Genomic DNA, 20,558 nt, shown 5'->3' with positions numbered 1-20,558 from the left:
GTTCTTTCCATTTCTTACAAGTTATGCTCATCGAGTTAGAGATTTTGCATTTTAGAACAATAATTGTAAAAAAATGGCATTAAAAAGATGGTTGAGTGTGAAATTTTTTGTTCAACATGGCGCAATTAGGTAATAGTCTAGCAAGAAATAAGTAAGAAATTTGGAACCAATTCCACCTAGTCCCGAACCGATTCTGACCCGACCCGGTATATATATATTATAATTGGGTCTGTCGGTCAGATTTGATTGTTCCAAGAACCAATTGGTTCCGATTCTATTTACTCCCCGCCCAAATACAACCAGTTGATAGCCTTAATTACCATATACACCACCACTGCATCCACTTGTTGTCGACAAAGATCTAGTAACATCATACAAGTGTATTTTCTTCTCTAAGAAAACAAATACTAATGTTATGATTAACTCCGGTCATCTTTTCGAGTTATAGTAGCACGTTCATTCTTATCTTAGAATTGCAATCACAGTTACATTTGCAATTCCAGATGCATCTTGGAACTGCAATTCTCCATACATTTTTTCTCTTTTTTTATTTTTGGTTTTGTAGCAATTCCTCTTAACTTGGTTTTGTTGCAAAAACAGAGGAGAGTAGGGGAGAAAAAAGGGGGAAGATCAAGAAAAAAAGGGAGAGAGAGAGAGATCTCCTTAGGCCCTTTTTAAGCCCTCCTGGCAAACCATGACAAATTCCATATTAGGTAACTATAAGGTTTTTCTATATTTGGTGCCTCGGTGGAAGACAGGTTGAAACTCTACCCCAAGTGAAACCAAATATGAAAGAGAGCTCACAATCTAATCTATGAACCTCTGAGGATGGCTAAGGTTGTTCATTAAAAGGAGTGAGCTAGAGGTAAACATGGTGTGGTTCTGGCTTTTTGGGTTTGCTCGGGTTCCCATTTCAAAGGAGTTCATGCGATTAATGAGTGCCCTGTCCAGACCAAGGCAGAGGGATTGATTCAATTCATTCAGATCAATAAATAAATGAAAAATTACATAGACCTTGTGTACATCCACAATCTATTCTCTTAGAAAATATGAAGAACAATGATAAATGTAAAAGTCTTTTTATCCATCTCATGAAAGAGATATTAAGAGCAAAATTGAGATTTTCAAAAAACTTAAATTCACGTGCTAACAAATATGGATGGAGAGTTGATGGATGAGATGTTTTTGTCCACTTATGTTACCCAAATTAGGGGAGGATTAAGTCCAATTTAAAATATTAGGGGATGTTTTAATATTTAGGTGAAATGTCAGGGAAGGTTCAAGTCTTTTACCATTTAAGTTTTTACTTTCTCATTTTATGCCGCATTAAAAAAAAAAAGGATAAGATAAGGGAGAGCAATTCATTGCATCAAAAATGCCTATCCAATGAATGGAAGAAATACAAACTAAATGGCCCAAGCTCTCCTACATTGAAGCAACAATCAACATTAGACTGAGGCAGTTTTAGGAAGTTGGACTATTGTTGCTGCTATTGAATGTTTAATGCAGATTGTGACATGAGATTTTGACGAGCGGTTAGGGGAAAACTCTAGCAAAGTCATCATGGTCGAGGAGGTAAGTTGCCACTTACGGATACCAGTTTGCCCAATTTGAACTAAGCATTTCAAGCCAAGCTAGCCAAGAATCTTGCTTGTAAAGCCTTTTTTGGGTTGTTCATTGCAAATCGCTTTGATTGAAATTTGAAGAACAATGAAGGCTAAAAAGAGTATTTCAGTTGATTCTGTTACATCTAATGGCCACAAGATATGCTTAAGTCCAATTAAAAAGCTCAGGGTATGTTGCATCATATAGGAGTGCAAGTCATAATCACAAACAAATGGAGGATCATATTTTAACTGCAAACAAATAGAGCCATTGGCAACGGAGACAACATTTCACACTCCTTTTTCGTAGATAAATTCAAAACATTATTTTAGTAATATATACATTTCAATATGCATATCCACAAATCCACATTTTCTCATCCTACTAAATCAAACTCCACAAATGCATTAGTTTCTGATTCCTATATGTCTGTCCATGTAAAGTAAGCCAGGATGATTTGTTTTGTTGAATTTCTGGTGAAGTTCCAAGACCTTGGTTGTGAAACTATGATAATGCAAGAAATAGAGTTTAATGTGATCCAAACAACAACCATGAGTACAATGAGTCCGATTGGGAGGTACCCTTTTCTTTCACAGTTTGTTTTGGGGAATAAGTTCAGGTAAACCAAATACATAATATTCTTTGAGAAAAAAAAAAAAAAGACCTTACCTGGGGAGAAACACAAATGTATCACACTTCCCTTGCATGCTAACTACAAAATGAATCAATATTAATTATTCTTGTGCTTGTCTAGATGGGACAATTGGATAAAGATCCAAATCTTATTTTACATACAACATCATACATTAAGTTGCTAGAAGGTAACAATGAAGTGTTCTTCCATCAACAACTCCCTGGAAAGAAGCGAGTAACAAGTATGTAAGCCTAACGAGGGAGAACATAGTTACAAGTGATGAAGCACCACCTATTATTTGCACGGCAATCCACTCCAGAGTACTCAAGATAAGCAGAGTGACATTCATAAGTAAACTTTAGCGAAAGGCAATGTCCCGCATAGCCAGAGTAGCTAGTTCTATTAGAACTATAGAATGCTTTCTCTTCGACTCAAACTAAATTTTAGTGATGTTCTCGGCATAGGGTCCACTTGGATGCACAATCCTGCAGTGCTCCAGATGAAATCTGCATTTCTGAGTACTATTTTCATGCTGGAGCAATCCATCTTCCATCAATTTTTATCTTCGGAACATGCTCTATCTTATACCATTCTGCCCCAGTTTCCTTCTGGCATCTCTCCTTCAACAATGGACAATTATCAACATTCAAATATTTAAGTGTTTCTGGAAGCCTTGGATCAGGGAAGGACTCAATTCTTGGACAATTGCTAATATCCAATAGTTGGAGAGAAATGAGTCCATGCAATCCTTTTGGAAGGGATATAAGTTGTGGACAGTTCAATACTTCCAACTCTTTAAGGAAAGTGAGGTCGCAAAGCAATTTCTCAGGCAGAGATATGAGATTAGAACATGAGATGATGCTCAGAAAATTAAGTGATTTTGGAAGCCCTTTCTCTGGAAAGGATCTCAATTGTTGACAGTTGTTAATCACCAGACCTTTCATAGCAGTTAAACTTTGCAGCCCCCCTGGGATGGACTTCAGATTAAAACAATCTCTAATCCACAAATATAGAAGAGATGTAGGAAAACCGTCTGGCAAGGTTTCTAGTTGGGGGCACTGCCATATCACCAAGTATTCAAGGGAGAGAAGGCTTTGCAATCCTTCCTTAGTTGCTAGAGAAACAAGTTCATCGCAGTCCTCGATGTCCAGTTCTTTTAGTGCCTTCAGTGATCTCAATGGCACTTTAAGTAGGGTTTTGAGCTTTCGAAGTCGAGAAACGGCCAATGAGGAAAGTAATGGGAATTTAGACAATGAGCTCAATATCTTCTGATCACATTCGTCTATTACCAGATTTTGAAGAGATGGAACAATAGGAAGACTTGTCAATTTCTCACAATTGCTTATCTCCAACTTGGTGAGGCTAGGAGGAAGATTCGGTAACACACTTAGCATTGGGCAACATGAGATGCTAAGATCACAAAGGTGATCAAATTCTCCTTCATCAACTCCAGACCAGACCTCCAAATTAGGCATATTCCTGAGTTTTAGCACCTCCAATGAGGGAAAAGTTGTGACCTCACAATTTCCATAAGACTCAGGGCTGATGCGTCTAATTTCAAGCATTCCATCGATTTTGAGGCTCTTGAGAAAAGGGAGCTTCCCAATAGGAGGTAAGTCTCTACAGTTTGTACAGTTGTATAATGAAATATGTACTAGGTTAGAGACCATTGGATACCTCATCCAACTTGGGAACTTAGTTCCACCATAGTTTTCTATTCTCAGCTCTTTCAGATTCATGTTGGGTTGTAGACTTTCAAGTACCTCTTCTTCAGCTTCAGGTTGTACACTAACATTGCCATCACTCCACTGCAACTTCAACTTGTGTAGATTATTTTTTGTATTCAAATAACCATTGTTGACATCCACCTTACTGTCCACATTCTCAAGCTTTGAAATGCAAATCGATCCTCTTAGGCTTATCATGTTTCTCAGTTCTTCTATTCCACAATCACTCTCCTTTCCCACGATAAAAATTGTCAATGTCTGAAGACAAGTTAATCCTCCTAGTCCAGGTGGAGTGCACACCAAATTAGAACATGATTCCAAATCCAGATGTCGAAGATTAATCAACTTCTTAATGTCTTTTGGCAGCACAGTAAGGTTAGAGCAATCTCTGAGCTTCAATGTTTGCAAATTATAAAGGCCAGCTATTGACTTGGGCAAGCTCTTGAGTAGTGTTTTTGACAGATCAAGGTAACGTAGAAGCCTTAGATTTCCAATTGAATCTGATAAATAAGTGATATTAGTATAACTTAGGTCCAACACACGTAAGCATTTCAGTTGTAGGAAAGGATCAAAAGGAATTTTCTCAGTGCAATGAGGAAATTTTCTCAACAAAAGAAATGTGCGCAACCCAGTACATTTATACAAGGCCTCAAGCATTTTTGGCTCTATTTCCTTACATAAAAATGATGAATGGCGAGCATTTACAGAAATGATGGATGTTTTGTCATCTTCAATTCTAAAACATTCATCACCCGAAACAGATTGGGCAAGTTCATGGATCAGATCGTGCATTGTATGCATTGATTCTTGCCCCTCATAATTACATGAACACTGGAAAAATGATCTGCGCAGCAGATCATTGAAGTAACCATTCCCAACATATTCCATAGATTTCCTTCCCTCAGGATGAATGAATCCTTGGGCCATCCACAAGTGAACTAGCTTTTCCTTGTCGAATGCATAGCCTTTGGGGAATATAGAGCAATACAGGAAGCACTGCTTTAGCCTTGCTGGTAAATGCTGGTAGCTCAATCTTAGAGCTGGCAAAATTTCAATTTGGTTTTGAGGCAATTCCCACGTTTCACTTGCCAAGACATTGTTCCATTCTTCTTCATCTATCTTTGAGTACAATAGACCTCCAAGTGCCTTTACTACCATTGGCAATCCTTGGCACTTCTTTACAATTTCTTTACCGATTCTGACCAAATTGGGATGAGCATCTGAATTCCCATCTTCAAATGCTTGATGTCTGAACAGAGACCAGCAATCATCTATTGGTAAGCTCCCTAGAGGATAAACTGTGGATCCCATAGACTCTGAAACAATTTCACTTCTTGTGGTTACTATGATTCTACTTCCTTGTCTTCCAACTCTAAAGGGGGTCTTGAGGTCACTCCAGTGGTTGCGGTTTTCATTCCAAACATCATCCAGAACGAGCAAGAACCTTTTTCCTTTCAATAACTTCTGAAGTTCAACTTGAAGCGGATCCAAGTCGATGAGATCAGAAGTTTTTCCGGTGACAGAAGAGATGATTGCCTTTGTAAGTTTCTTGACATCAAAATCCTCAGATACACAGACCCACATTCTTAGATCGAAATGCTTCTTCACCCTCTTTTCATTGTAAACAAGCTTAACCAAGGTTGTCTTTCCAAGGCCACCCATCCCAACGATGGAAATAACAGGAATATGCTTCTTATTTTGTTGGTCGGACAGCAATAAATCTATGACCTGATTTTTATCAGTCTCCCTACCAAATATATCAGAATCATCCATCAAGGAACTAGTCTGTGGCCTCTCTCTAACATGAAAATATGTCCCACCAACAACTTCTCTCAAACGGAGGTCAACCGTCTCTTTTACTAGTTCATCTAATCTAATCATTATCTCGTTTATCTTATGTGCCATATCAGAACGGAAGAAAGCTGGATTTGACGAATAAGAAGTCGAGAAGTTGCATACCTGGTTAGTTTGATTTCCCTTTTCAAACTTGACCTGTAGGATTCCTGTTGTAAATTGATCCAGTATGTCCTCTGTATCATAAACAACGTCTCTAAGATCTCTCATCCAAATCCTCACAGATTCCTCGCTTATTTGCCTCTGTTCTGCATCATTGAGCACTTCTCGTATTCTCAACAATTTTCTTGATAGCTTCTTCATCTCTTTGGTGACGCCCCATTGTAATCCGATCTCTTCCAAGATTGGGGAAGCTAAGTATTGAAAAACCACTTGGAAGAATGCTGATAGCACTGCATCTGCCAGACCCATGATATCGTGATCGTTGGAAAACAAAACTCAATAGGCTGAAACTTGGTTTGGCTTGTCTGCAAGTGCTATTTACAAGTGTGAAAAGCCATTTTTTCTACAAGAGCGGGTACTCGATCTAGCTGATATCTGACTCTAACCCATTCAAACTGGATCCTCCATTGTTCTTTGCAGCTGATGAGAAACCGTGGTCGCAACAGATGTGATCTCGGTTTTCATAGAGAACATAAACTTAGGCTTTGTAATGGCTCTGTTTCAAGACCCACAGAACGATGGATTGGAGATCTCCCTAATTCACTTCAGAATTCTTAATTTTGATAGTCGTTGATGCTTCCAAAATCATCATTTTCAAGTCATTTGCAAAAACGAAAAGCCTAGTGAGAAGGGATGAAGCACAAGACTAGAACAGAGTTAAGGGATGAAGCACAAAATCGTCATCTCCAATTCAAGCGCTTTTTCGATGGGTCTGAATGAGGTACATACGAGATACGACTGTCGGCGTTGTAACACGCTTACTGCTTTTTTTAGATGGTTGGGACTTGGGATTCTGTGCAATGGTGGAAGTGGAAAGTGGGTAAAGAACCTTTATTTATTTTATTTTATTTTGGAGAAACTTCACCTACCCATCATTGTTTTTTTGATAAATAATATTTGGGTAAATTACAAAAACCCCCCTATACTATGGGGTCTGTGAAAAAAACTCCTGTACTTTGTTTTGTGCCAAAGATCCCCTGTATTATGACCGTGAGACAAAGACCCCCTTCTGTTAACTTTCTGTTGACAAAGACCCCCCCGTGCTATTACCCTTCTAATAACTATTCGTAGGAGAAAAATACTGTTCATCTTTTTCCTCAAACTCACGATACACCAAACAACATTCTATCTCAGATTCTTTCACATTTCTCTCTCTCCCTCTCCCCCAATCTCTCTTCTTCTCCTTAACCTATCTCTCCTCCCCTTTCTTCCTCCTGCAACAACACCTTCCAACCCTATTTCGTCAGAAGTCATCTTCAGCACCATTCCATCGGGTAACATGTCATCCTCGCTGCCTCTTAGTGAATGGTGCCCCAGGAACCGGTGGGTATAGCCTTATGCTCTTGCAAAAAGACGCACGAGTTTAAACCATATTCTTCACCTGAGGGTGACTTAGATGAATGACCAAGTAAAGTGAGGTCCATGGCTTGTTACAAATTCTACCCCCCTCTTTTTCATTTTGATAGAATATCAAATTTAAATCCCCCTACAAAGCCAAGGTCCCCTTGTTCTCTCAGCAATTTCCTTCCACTTTAGGAAGAAATCATTTCTTTTTTCCTTTTTTGGTTCATTGATGAATGAAGATTTGACCCGACCTCGCAATCACTTCACGTGGCAAAAAGCAAAACAGCTCGGCACAACAGCGCAACCAGGGCGCAAGCACCAAAGGGAAGAAACCGGCAGTCCGAATTCCCTACGAGGAGCCCGACCTCCCTACTAAGAGCTCGGACTACCTACGAGGAGCCCGACCTCCCTACGAAGAGCCTGAACTCTCCCTTAGGCCCCGAGCCACACAAGGCAGTGACCTGAACTGGCCCGCCCCATGGCAGTTCGGGACACTCCCCTATCCAAACTCAAGACCACCTCGTTCGCCACTCCAGCACTTACCTCCGAGACACCGACTGAACAAACGTACCATACCTGACACCGAGGAGGTCCGTATCTAAGGGCGGCGCAACTGACTGACTTGGGATCTGACGCTTGACAGCCGCACTTCAACGGTCACCTACCACCGCCACCTGCCACCATCATCGCCAGTCACAGAGACGGCTCCGACAAAAGGGAGCAGTGGCGGTTCTGACCAGCAGAGGGGATGACACTCGAACTGGCAGAAGGCCAGAGGTAATCCTACCCGACCTGACAGAAGCTTAGGAGTGAGTGCGTGAGGTGGCTATAAAAGGCTTTCGACCCCCAAGAACAAGGTACGTGAACTTTGCGCCATCTGGTTTTGTCTTGCCTTCCTCATCTTCTAACTTGAGCTTCGGAGCATTCAGACCGGGTTCCCCCCGGAACTTCCTCATCTTCTCTGTTTCAGGCTCCCTATAGCTCTGTTCAGCGGCAAGATCGTTGACAGCTAGGACCAGTCGGATAGTGCACCATCAATTGGCGCCGTCTGTGGGAACGCTTCAAAAAGCCTCCCTCTAAACTCTCATAACCTCTTTTCTTCAAAAAACTCAAACACTCATGGCTTCTTCCAGCAACGCCGGACGTGGCACGGAGACAAACACCACTGGGGAACAACTTCAAGTCCCCGTGGTGTGCGTCGGATAGTTCACCATCCCCCTTTCGGTGGATGGGATCCCCAGCTTGAACGCACCACAAGTAGTGGCGCCCGTAAACCTTCCTGCCATGAGCATCCCCTTTACTCCCCCCATCGAGACAACCTTTACTGAACCAACTGCCGTGCCCCTAGCAACCAACCAAAACCGGTTGGACGACCTGATGCAATGCATGCGGGCAATGCAAGCCCAAATGCAACAGATCCAGCAACACCAGCTCCAGCAGCACCAAGTACTGCACAACATCTCCCAGTATCACTATCAACAGTAGTTCCCCCAACTGCCGCTGAACCAACCACTACTTTCGCCTCGGCACCCTGCTCTGAGGCCGGTTAAGGCCTCCCCACAGGATGGACCCCCACCGGGGAAAAGCCTCCCGGCCCCAGAACCCCCCTAACAGTCAGGCCTCGTCCCCAGGCCGAAGAGAGAGAAAAATCACCCCCGCTTCGCAGCTCACAGGCGGGTCAGGAACCTCGCCCGCAAGGTCAGCACCTCGGCGCTCCAGGCCCGAGTTCCCGCTTACGGAAAACCGATTCGGCGCCCTGGCAGCAGGCTACCAGCATTCCGGGCCCATCGAGCTCGGCAACACAGAGGCCACCAGCGTCAGTACCAGGCCCACTCAACAACGAAGGCACTGGCGAAGTCGCCGAATTGCCACCCGTGTCCTCCCAGAGCTCAGAGGCAAAGAAGAGACGAGCTCGGACGAGGTAGGAGCTGCCCCGATTCTCTCAGTCCCTTCCCCCCTCGCATCAGAACTCCTGGCGGTCCCCTTGCCCAGAGATTTCAAACTCCCACCTTTGGACAAGTATGATGGGTCCTTCGACCCCAACGACCATGTTGACGCCTTTCAGTCCCAAATGCATCTCGCCAGGGCCAGTGAATCATGCATGTGTGTGGCCTTCACCACCACCTTCAGGGGGGTAGCCCGCACTTGGTACAAGAACCTAGCCCCCGGGTCGATAAGGTGTTGGAACCAGTTCGTGCAGGTCTTCACCGCACACTTTATCACCAGCAAGCGATGTCCCATAACAGAGGAAAGCATCTTCGGAGTAGTCCAGAGAGAAGGAGAATCCATCCGGGGCTACATCAAGCGGTTCAATGAAGCGTGCTTACAGATACTACGGTTAGACCCCGCGGTGCAGCTCACCGCGGCCAAGAGAGGAGTAACGCACAAAGAGTTCAAATGGCACATGGTAGCTAAACAACCCGCAACCGTGGCCGAATTCCTCAAGCTCGCGGATAAGTTCATGAGAACGGAGGAAGAAATCAACCAACGAACCGAAAGCGGGAACGAGAAAAGAAAGAGGGAAGGCGAGCCCTCCAACCCAGTCGGTAGAAAAAACCCGGCCCAAGAGCCGAAGCCGAGCTAGTCGTTCCGAGCTCCCTTAGCAGTTCGGACGGATTACACGCCGTTAAACACAAGGCGGGCCGAGATCTTAATGACGATCAAGGATGTCCCATACGTAAAGTGGCCACCTCGCCTAAAGGGAAATCCAAACGAGAGAAAAAAGAATTTGTACTGTAGTTTCCATAGAGACCACGGTCATAGTACCGAACAGTGTAATAATCTCTGAGACGAGATAGAGGGACTCATCCGTCGCGGAAACCTAAGAAATTTTGTACAGCATGACAATAATAACAAGGCAGGTCGGCAAGGGGAGCACGGAAAGGATGCCCCCGAATCTAGTAGCAAACCAGTCGAACCGTTGCAGCGACAGCCTCCGGAAGAGAGGCCAGTTCGGGGAACCATCCATGTAATTGTGGGAGGTTCGGTGGTAGCAGGGTGTACTTCGGCAGCAGCCTGGACGTCAGTTCGCGAAGCGGCCCAAGAAGAACAAAACCCCCCAAAAAGACCAAAGACTGAAGAGCCGATCTTCTTTACGGAAGACGATGCGTGAGGGGTCCACTACCCCCACGATGACGCGCTTGTCATTAAACTAAGGATCAGCAACTTCGAGGTCAGGCGCGTACTCGTAGATTCGGGTAGCTCAGCGGACATCCTCTTCAAGTCGGCATTTGACCAGCTACAGTTACAGAGGAACGAGCTGAAGCCCGCGAACACTCCTCTGGTGGGTTTCAGCGGAGAGGAAGTCAGGCCCCTCGGAAAAATAACAGTACCTATGGAAATCGGCACATGGCCTTGTGCGGTCAGACTCAACCATGATTTCCTAGTGGTCGCGACCCCCTCCCCATACAATGCCATAATAAGGCGGCCAATTACACATATCCTGCAAGCAGTTGTTTCTACATACTATTTGGCAACGAAGTTCCCTACAGACTTCGCTGTGGGGGTAGCGCGAGGCGACCAACTCGAGTCCAGCAAATGTTATGTTGCCGCCCTGAAGAGAAAAACCAAGGTGGCCGACGACCTTGAACTGGAGCGGCCTATGGAGCAAGGCGAGGAACGAGCTTCGCCCACAGAGGAAACAGTCGCAGTCCCGACTTCAGCTATAGACCCAACTCGCACACTACAGATCGGCGCTTCCGTCGAGGAACCACTACGGACCGAACTGGTGAGTTTTTTACTTCAAAATTTAGATATTTTTGCCTGGTCCACAGCCGACATGCCCGGTATTAACCCCAGCCTGATAACTCACAAACTTAATACTGACCCTGTAGTCAGACCCGTTAGGCAGAAGAAAAGCAACTTAGCCCCAGAGCGCTAGAGGGCGGTCGACGAGGAGGTTGAAAAGCTCCTCGCAGCAGATTTCACAAGGGAAGTCCATTACCCGAGCTGGGTAGCCAACCCAGTGCTGGTGAAAAAAGCAAACGGCAAGTGGCGCATGTGCGTCGACTACACCGACCTGAACCAAGCTTGCCCAAAAGATTGCTTCCCCCTCCCCAGAATTGACCGCCTAGTGGATGCGACCTCGGGACATGAGTTGCTAAGCTTTCTGGACGCCTACTCGGGCTACAACCAAATCAGGATGGACCAGTCCGATGAGGAAAAAACCAGCTTCATAACCGAGTTCGGCCTGTACTGCTACAAGGTCATGCCCTTCGGATTAAAAAATGCCGGGGCAACCTTCCAAAGACTTGTAAATAGGCTGTTTCGGCCCTTGATTGGCACGAAGATAGAATGTTATGTAGACGACATGGTCGTCAAGACGCAGTTTTCACAGGAATTAATACAAGACTTAGATTCTGTCTTCCAAATCCTGCGTCAATTTAGCATGAAACTGAACCCTAACAAATGTGTCTTCGGTGTCACCTCGGGCAAGTTCCTAGGGTACATTGTCAACCGGCGCGGCATTGAGGCCAACCCGCACAAGATAAAAGCCATCCTAGATATGAGACCACCCTAGAAAGTAAAGGAAGTTCAGAGGCTAAACGGCCGCGTAGCCACTCTAAGCCGCTTCATGTCCAAATCAGCAGACCGCTGCCTGCCCTTCTTCAAAGCAGTCAAGGGCAAAGGGTTCGAGTGGACCCGAGATTGCCAGCTCGCGTTCGACGAGCTAAAAAGCTACCTCGCTAATGTGCCAACCATAGCCCGACTCGAGGAGGGCGAGGTCTTAGAACTATACCTCTCGGCAAGCAACGAGGTGGTCAGTTCGGTTCTAATAAAAAAAGCAGACCGGGTCCAGCAACCCATCTATTATGTTAGTAAAATTTTGCAGCGAGTAGAGACAAGGTACCCGCAGATAGAAAAGCTAGCATACGCACTGGTGATAACAGCTCGAAAACTCCGCCCCTACTTCCAGGCTTACACCGTCATCGTCCTGACTGACAAACCTCTGAGGCAAGTTTTACTCAAGCCCTAGGTTTCCAGTCGACTGACGAAATGGGCCATCGAACTCAGCGAGTACGACCTCCAGTACAAGCCAAGAACTGTTATTAAGGCCTAAGCCTTGGCAGATTTTATCGTCGAGTGCACGTTTAGCCTCGAAGCCCCTGAGCCGGCCGAGCCCGAGATCCCCAGCTCGGGTGAGCTCGGAGCTCAAAAGCCAATAGAGTCCGAACCCCGTGAAGTAGTAGCCAGTGTAGCATCTCTCCTGGTTAGGCCAAACACGAACTGGGATGAGGAGCCCTGGATCCTTCACGTAGAAGGCTCCTCGAATCAGCAGGGCAGCGGGGCTGGAATAGTGCTACGCGGCCCGAGCAGAGCAAAATTGGAATACGCACTACGCTTTGAGTTTGCGGCATCCAACAACGAGGTGGAGTACGAGACATTGATAGTCGGGCTGAACCTAGCGCACAAGGTCGGAGCAAAGCACGTAGTTATCTGCAGTGATTCCCAGCTCGTGGTCAACCAGGTTACAGGCGAGTATGAAGCACGCGAGCTCACTATGATTGCATACTTGGCAAAAGTAAAAGAGGCTCTGCTCAACTTCCAGTCACACTTCATCTAGCAAATCCCGAGGTCAGAGAACACTGAGGCCGACGCCCTGTCCCGGTTAGCCCGCACGAGTCACAACGCCATGAGAACCGTGTATATAGAGGACTTACCTCAGCCCAGCATTCTCGATGGGGCAGAAGAGGTCGCTCCCGTCCTTGAAGCAGAGCCGAGCTGGATCGACCCACTCGCGAGCTTCCTGCTAGATGGAACCCTCCCTGTGGACCGCAATGCAGCCAAGAGGGTGCAGCGCCAGGCAGCCAAATACGTCATAATAGACGAACGGTTATACCGATGAGCCTACACGCTCCCCTACCTGCGTTGCTTGCGACCTGTCGAAGCCGAGCTCGTACTCCACGACACTCATGAAGGTCTGTGCGGCGGACACTTGGGGGGCAGAGCCCTCGCCCAAAAGGCACTTCGACAAGGGTACTACTGGCCAACGATGAAGGCAGAGGCCGTTGAGCTCGTCAGAAAATGCGACAAATGTCAGAAGCATGCCAATATCCACCATCAGCCTGCTGCCGACCTCAAATACCTCACCAGTCCATGGCCCTTTGCACAATGGGGCATTGACCTCCTGGGCCATTCCAGCCAGCAACAGGTGGGAGAAAGTTCCAAGTGGTGGCAGTAGATTACTTCACAAAGTGGATAGAAGTTGAACCTCTGGCAACGGTCACAGCCCGAAACATACAGAACTTCTTTTGGAACAACATAGTATGTCGCTTCGGGCTACCTCGGGTACTGATCTCCGACAACGGCAAGCAGTTCGAGGATATCAAGTTCCAAGAATGGTGCCAAGACATGGGAATTCGCCAAAACTTCACATCGGTCACACACCCGCAAGAAAACGGTCAAACAGAAGTAATGAACAGAGCCATCTTCAGCGGATTGAAAGCACGATTGGACTGAGCTAAAGGGTTGTGGGTGGACGAGCTACCGAGTGTCCTATGGGCTCACCGAACTACGGAAAAAACTGCCACGGGAGAAACCCCCTTTTAACCTCACCTACGGCACCGAAGCGGTAATCCCAGCGGAAATCGAAATACCTACACATCGATTAGAAGCATATGACGATCAGACAAACGGAGACAAATTACGCACCAACCTTGACCTACTGGATGAGGTAAGAGACCTCGCGCACATCCGGACAGCGGCCTACCAGCAAAAAGTAGCTCGGTACTACAACGCCAGAGTAAAGAAGCGGAGCTTCCGCGTTGGCGACTTGGTTCTCCGCAAAATCATGGTACCCGAACCCGGCGTGGGCAAACTTGGACCAAATTGGGAAGGGCCCTACAAATTAAAGAGAGCACTCGGGGGGCCGTACGAACTCGAAACCTTAGAGGGTAAGCGAGTACCCCGAGCGTGGAACATAGTCAACTTAAGGTGATACTACCTATAGAGTACTAACACCGTCAACGAGTTAGTAGGGACATCGTCATTTCAGAGTATTAACACCGAAACAGGCCACGCGAGTGCAGTAACCCGGACAAGAAACAGACCGGACGAATGGTCAGTTCGGCAAATACGTTCAGTTCGGGAGAAAGAACAACCAACACTTAACCAAAAGAAATGCCATTTCATTTCAAATGATGGAGTGTACACTTTCCATTTCATTTCAAAAAAAAAAAAAAATCAACACTCCATTTTACAGGCCCGGAGCCACTTCTTCATTATCGGTAGGCACTTCATACACACCCGAAGGCCCTGCCTCACCCTCGGAATCTGGCTCACCATCCGCGGCATAGGCCATCTCTTGAGTTATGTGCGAAGTGGATATAGCACTAACATCGAGCTCGGGGTACGTATTCCGGATCATCCACCGGCTTAGTTTAAAACCCCTCCTGTATGAATCCACCATCAATTAATCAAAACCCGGCGAAGCAATGTACTCATCAACAGCCTTCTTCTTGGCATCTTCGATACCTTGAGAAAAGATCTACGTCCTCTCCCTGATGTCCTCCTGAAGGTACTCGACCTGATGCTGCAGATCCAGCCTCAAGTCCGCCATGTGCTTCACCACCACTCCCATGGCCTCGGCATTTCTCTGAGACCTCGCCTGCCTGATCCGTGCAAAACGAGCAGCCTCCTCGGCAGCACGAACAGCACCTTCAGCAGCTCGCGAAGTCGCCTCAGCAGCGCGAAGAGCCTCTTTGGCAGCTCGCGCCTGCCTCGAGCTCCTCTACACCTGGGCCGCCAAGGCGTGAATAGAAGAATTCACCTACCAAAAAGAACCGAGTGATCAAAAGAACCAACAAAACGAAAGCCAAAGAGCTCTAAGAAAGGAAGATCACTTACCACCATGGCAAGGGTAACGACACGACAGGCCACTTGATGCAGAGGGAGATCAGTCCACGCCGCGACCTCTTCGGGGAAAATAGCCTCCTTACTCTTTTGAAGAGCATGGGTCGGCGACAGCACACTCCTAAAATCCCCCGGGGCCCCCGAGCCTGAGGGCCCAGCTCGCGTATGAGCAGACCCAGAGTTAGCAGGAGCACCGGAGTATGTAGGAGCCCCTGTGTAAGTGGTCTCAGCATAAGGGACCCCTGCCGGCTCCTGCATTGGAGGAGCCATCTCGGGCTCCCTGGGCAGATCTTCTGACGGGTAATCCAGCACCTCGGGCTCCGCATCCCGGGGCAGCTCGGCGCGAGTTCGCTTGGCAACCCGCTTCCTCCTCTTCATGCCTTGAAACAAGTGCCCACCACGGGTCCCTTGAGATTCCATCACACCTGCGAAAAGAAGTTCGCCATCAGTAAAAAAGCAAGAAAGATAGCAAGACAGAATCTCTAAGTGAAGAACCTACCCGAGCTCAGGCCAGCCGCAATGAGCTTGTTCTCCGTCAGATACTGTTGACACCTTAGCCCAAGCCGCGCCCATTGCCAGAGGCCCTTCGCAGTCTCTTTGTCAAGCGTGACCCCGGAGTTAGGAGCAGCCACCCCCCACCCGGTCTGAAACGGCCACCCCAGCACACTTCACACCCTGAAATAGTCCCGCTTCCACACCGGGACCTTGTTGGGGAGTTCATGTAAAAGCTTAAAGCCTGGGCGTGGAGACAGATAGTATGCCCGCCTACGCCCGGGGAGAGGACCCGCTTGCTTCTTAAGCATTAAGATTGAAGAAAAAACTTCCAAGTCCAAAGGAAAGCTCTCTTCGCAAAATAAGGAGATTGTCCCCACCAAATTCCGAATGGAGTTCGGGTGAAGCTGGCCGACCGTCACGCCGAAGTGGTTCAAGACTTCGACAATGAGGGGATGGAAAGGCAGTCGTAGCCCCGCGGCGAGCTGTTCCCGAAATATCACGATCTCATCAGGACCGTGTTCCCAAGGAAAGCTACCGGAAGGTATGAAATAAGCGTACTCCCCGGGCAAGTTATAGTAGGTAATAAGGGATTGGAGCCCCTCAGGCATCATGGTCGAAGGGCCAAACTTGTCTAACATCCGACCCCGATGAGAGGTGGACGCCAAACTACCTGAGGCGCCTCGGCCTACGGGTTCGAACTCTTCCACGAGCTCTACCTCCGGCTCGCTAGAGCTATCAGGGGATGCAACTCGATTCGTAGAACCTGCATCAGACCCACTTGAAGGGATATCTGAGCTATCCAAGCTAGACATCGGGGAGTAAGACGGGTTCCAGGAAAGTACTCACCCGGAAAAAGGCTGCAGACCACGGGAGCTCGGACGAGCAAAAAACCTTGAACGCGAACTGAAAAAGCCTGGACGCGAACTGAAAAAACCTGATGCGAGCTGAAACTCGGATGCGAGCTCGAGAGAAATACAGAAGTGACAGCGACTGGGGTCCCCCCCCCCCCGCTATTTATACTCACAGTGACCGAAAAGCGACGGCTTAGATCAAAGCCAATCCGACGGCCCACAATCGTACTGACCGCACGTCCCCTTAGACCAAGACATGATTGGCGCACGTCTTTTCGAAACAGACGGAACGCCAGCGCACGTCTCCTCACAATAAAAGCGGCAGCGGCACGTTTTCAAATTTGAAAAGACGCCTGCTGTCACATCTCCCAAGCGGCGCGCTTTTTAAATTTCGAAATAAAACACGCGCCGTCACGTCTATCAGCGTTCAGTCCGGTCGGCACGTTTCCCCCTTTTTTGGGCGCTCGAGGAAACCCAAGGAACCCTGACGACGCACCTCGCGCCATCAGAACCAAGATTCAAAGTATGGGGCAAATCGACTTGACACCTTGCGAACTCCCCGCGTCAGGGCAAGGCCCTTAGCACGAGGAGTGGGGGGCAATTGATGAAGGAAGATTTGGCCCAACCTCGCAATCATTCCACATGGCCAAAGCAAACAGCCCGGCGCAACCACGTACCCAGGGCGCAAGCACCAAAGGGAAGAAACCGGCAGTCCGAATTCCCTATGAGGAGCCCGACCTCCCTACTAAGAGCTCGAACTACCTACGAGGACCCCGACCTCCCTACGAAGAGCCCGAACTCTCCCTTACGCCCCGAGCCACACAAGGCAGTGACCCGAACTAGCCCGCCTCATGGCAGTTCGGGACACTCCCCTATCCGAACTCAAGACCACCTCGTTCGCCACTCCAACACTTACCTCCGAGACACCGAACTGAACAAACGTACCATACCTGACACCGAGGAGGTTCGTATCCAAGGGCGGCGCATCTGACTGACTTGGGATCTGACACTTGACAGCCGCACTTCAACGGTCACCTACCACCGCCACCTGCCACCATCATTGCCAGTCGCAGAGACGGCTCCGACAAAAGGGAGCAGTGGCGGTTCTGACCAGTAGAGGGGATGACACCCAAACTGGCAGGAGGCTAGAGGTAATCTTACCCGACCTGACAGAAGCTTAGGAGTGAGTGCGCGAGGTGGCTATAAAAGGCTTCCTACCCCCAAGAACAAGGTACGTGAACTTTGCGCCATCTGGTTTTGTCTTGCCTTCCTCATCTTCTAACTTGAGCTTCGGAGCATTCATACCAGGTTCCCCCCGAAGCTTCCTCTTCTTCTTTGTTTCAGGCTCCCTATAGCTCTATTCAGAGGCAAGATCGTTGACAGATAGGACCAGCCAGATTGCGCACCCTCAGTTCACCATAAAGGAATAGTAACATTTCTCCCCTTTGTCATCTTCAATTCTTGTGTGAATGGAGTTCTTATTTGAAAATAAAATTTGGGGTTTGATATCATTTTTCCAGAAAAGGGCCAACCCTCCACTTAAATCTATGGAACCCACTTCCCAACAATTCCAAAGTTTTAGCATTTTCAAAATTTTCCTATAATTAACCAAATTTATTTTGATTTCCATTAAGAAGATAACATCTAATTTTTCCTTTGTCAGAGTTTCTTTCAGGGCACGAACTGTCAAAGTGGACCCTATACCTTGACGATTCCAGCCCATAAATTTCATTTGGCCATCAGGCCTTGATACGGGATAGGGCCCAAAACCTACTTATTTTGATTTATTGAATTTAACACTAGCAAACTGACAATAATTTTGTGATTTAAATTCTCAGAAGAGTAACTAATAGTTTTACTGACATATCTTTTCTGGGAGCATTTCTTGATTGCCATCCAGGAATAGAATACTTTCTCCTTTTTCTCTCTACTAGGAATTCTTATATTTCTTGAGTTTTTACTCTTCCCATTGCCATCATTTTCCAAAATTTTGTTTTAGTTTCTCTTTTTTTCCTTTTCTTTTTACCCCTTCCTATAGTTCTCCTTCCTTTTCTTTTCACCCACACAGGCAAGTAAAAATAACATGAATTAATATCAGGTATTAATAGTGAACTAACACCCCACGAAAACAAAGGGAAAAATAACTTGTTTGAGCATGTACTTACCTCTTCGGACACGCTTCCCTCGATGTCACCTTTTACTCCTACAATTTCTCCATCCATATTTTCCTTTTCATTCAAATCATCTATCTCTCCTCGGCCTTCATTTTCTGCTGCTAGAAACTCATCAACATTTATTTCCAGATCGGAAAGATCGTTTGTAAACTCTGGACCCATTTCCGCTGGACCCCACATTATAGCCTAAATTTTTCCAGCCTCTATTCTTTACCGGCTCCAAACCCGATTCAGTCCTTATTCGTTTGCTTGGCCCACTACCATCAGTCCATTGGCTCTCCTCTCTTGTCTCAATTTCCTAAATCATTATGCCAAATGTCCTTTTCTTCACACAGAGCTACTCGTCTTCAAAGCTTTGATTATCCTCTTCTCTGTACAAACCTTTTTCCTTTGCTCTTCCTTGTTAGGCATCCAACTGCTTTTGTCTCTTCATACTCATTTCTAACTTGACTTTTCCCATCAACACCACTGCTTACTTGCTCCACTTGTACAATGACATGACCAATGCCGACCAGGCTCCCATCACTTTCGAGTCATTCATATCAGCAAAAACCGCCTCGTTCAATACAACACTATCCCACCGGTTTTTTGAGTGATGTGCCTGTCGTCGGAGCCCCTTCTCCGGTGAGAAAAGCACCCAGAATTCCCTCTCACCTGAGAAGAGATTGTAGAAATCTGGAGCTAGATCTTCTTGAAACAACCTTCTCCTTGTTTGGCTTGGTACACAGCTGAACATCTGTCTAGACTGGATTCTTTCCGACAATGCTGCTTCAACACCCCCATGATCATCAACGTTGTAATTTTTCTGCTCTAGTTCTAGGAGATGCACTCTCTACAATGCAAAGTGCGAGTTCTCTCTTCTAGGTATTCTTCCGCCACAATTTCTTATCTATCCCTTTGGTTTATGAATTTTAAAGATTCCTTATCTAAGTCAGCCCTAAGGTTTAATCCATACATATATACTTTCTCCTCCCTCATTGTTCATCGACTGATCTCATAGCCTTCCAGATAATTCGTCTAATTCTTGTTCAGTTGGCACCCAATTGTAGTTCTCTTCCTCATGCCCTAGTCTTCCACACCTCATGCAAAAGGTTGGCAGCCTTTCATATTGAAAAGCATACCACCTCTTCACTCCACCATCCTTTGTATCGTAGTTCCCTTTCACCAAAGGCCTATCAACATCTAATCTTACCCTTGTACTAAAAACCCTATCCCAGATTGGCTCTACCTCGTCTTCCCCTGATGATTCTTTCTTGTATTTCACTGGTTCCCCTACAATATTCACCAACCTAGCGCCCCAATCCCAAGTTCTTTTTATTGGTGGAACTCCAAGGATTCTGACTGTGATCCCCATTTCATGGAATTGTATTGTACTCGTTTCAGTCTTAGGATACCATCGCTGTAGAAGCAGAGGATACCCCTTAATAAGCCATGACTCTTGATTCACAAAGGCCTCTAAATCAATTTCTTTTTTAAGATAGCTCCAGTGAACTTCATCCCCCCAACCATTCAACCTCGTACTTACTATTAGCCTAAAAATTTCTTACTTTTTGAAGAACATCAGCCTATCCAAAAGAACATTTTTAAAAAGACCTTTTATGCGTTTCCTTTCTAAAGTAGCCATTTGCAACTTTGCATGAAAGTCAATTCCACCATTGTTTAATGCATATACACTCGAAGAAGAAGACCAAATAAAAGATTTACTAAACTCAAAAAGAGCTTTCTAAAGTAGCTATTTGCAAAATACCAAATAAAATGTGAACTATTATTATTATTATTATTATTATTAAAAATCACGTTTTTAAATAATATGTTCCTTTTTTTCTTGGGTAAAGAAAAAAAAGGGAAATCTCATTTACCC

General features: G+C 46.3%; 1 protein-coding gene across 1 annotated transcript; it reads right to left on the bottom strand.

The window, feature by feature from the left end:
* Nucleotides 1-2,175: 2,175 nt before the first annotated feature.
* On the bottom strand, nucleotides 2,176-6,800 carry LOC104589329 (putative disease resistance protein RGA3). Its single transcript, XM_010247608.3, has one exon. The coding sequence runs from the start codon at nucleotides 6,229-6,231 to the stop codon at nucleotides 2,767-2,769; it is 3,465 nt and encodes a 1,154-aa protein (XP_010245910.1). The 5' UTR covers nucleotides 6,232-6,800; the 3' UTR covers nucleotides 2,176-2,766.
* Nucleotides 6,801-20,558: the final 13,758 nt, after the last annotated feature.

The sequence above is a fragment of the Nelumbo nucifera genome, chromosome 5 (genome assembly GCF_055504915.1).
Source record: "Nelumbo nucifera cultivar China Antique chromosome 5, China Antique-T2T, whole genome shotgun sequence".
NCBI lineage: Eukaryota > Viridiplantae > Streptophyta > Magnoliopsida > Proteales > Nelumbonaceae > Nelumbo > Nelumbo nucifera.
Note: the sequence above shows the minus strand (reverse complement) of the source record. Positions and strands in the feature narration are given on the sequence as shown.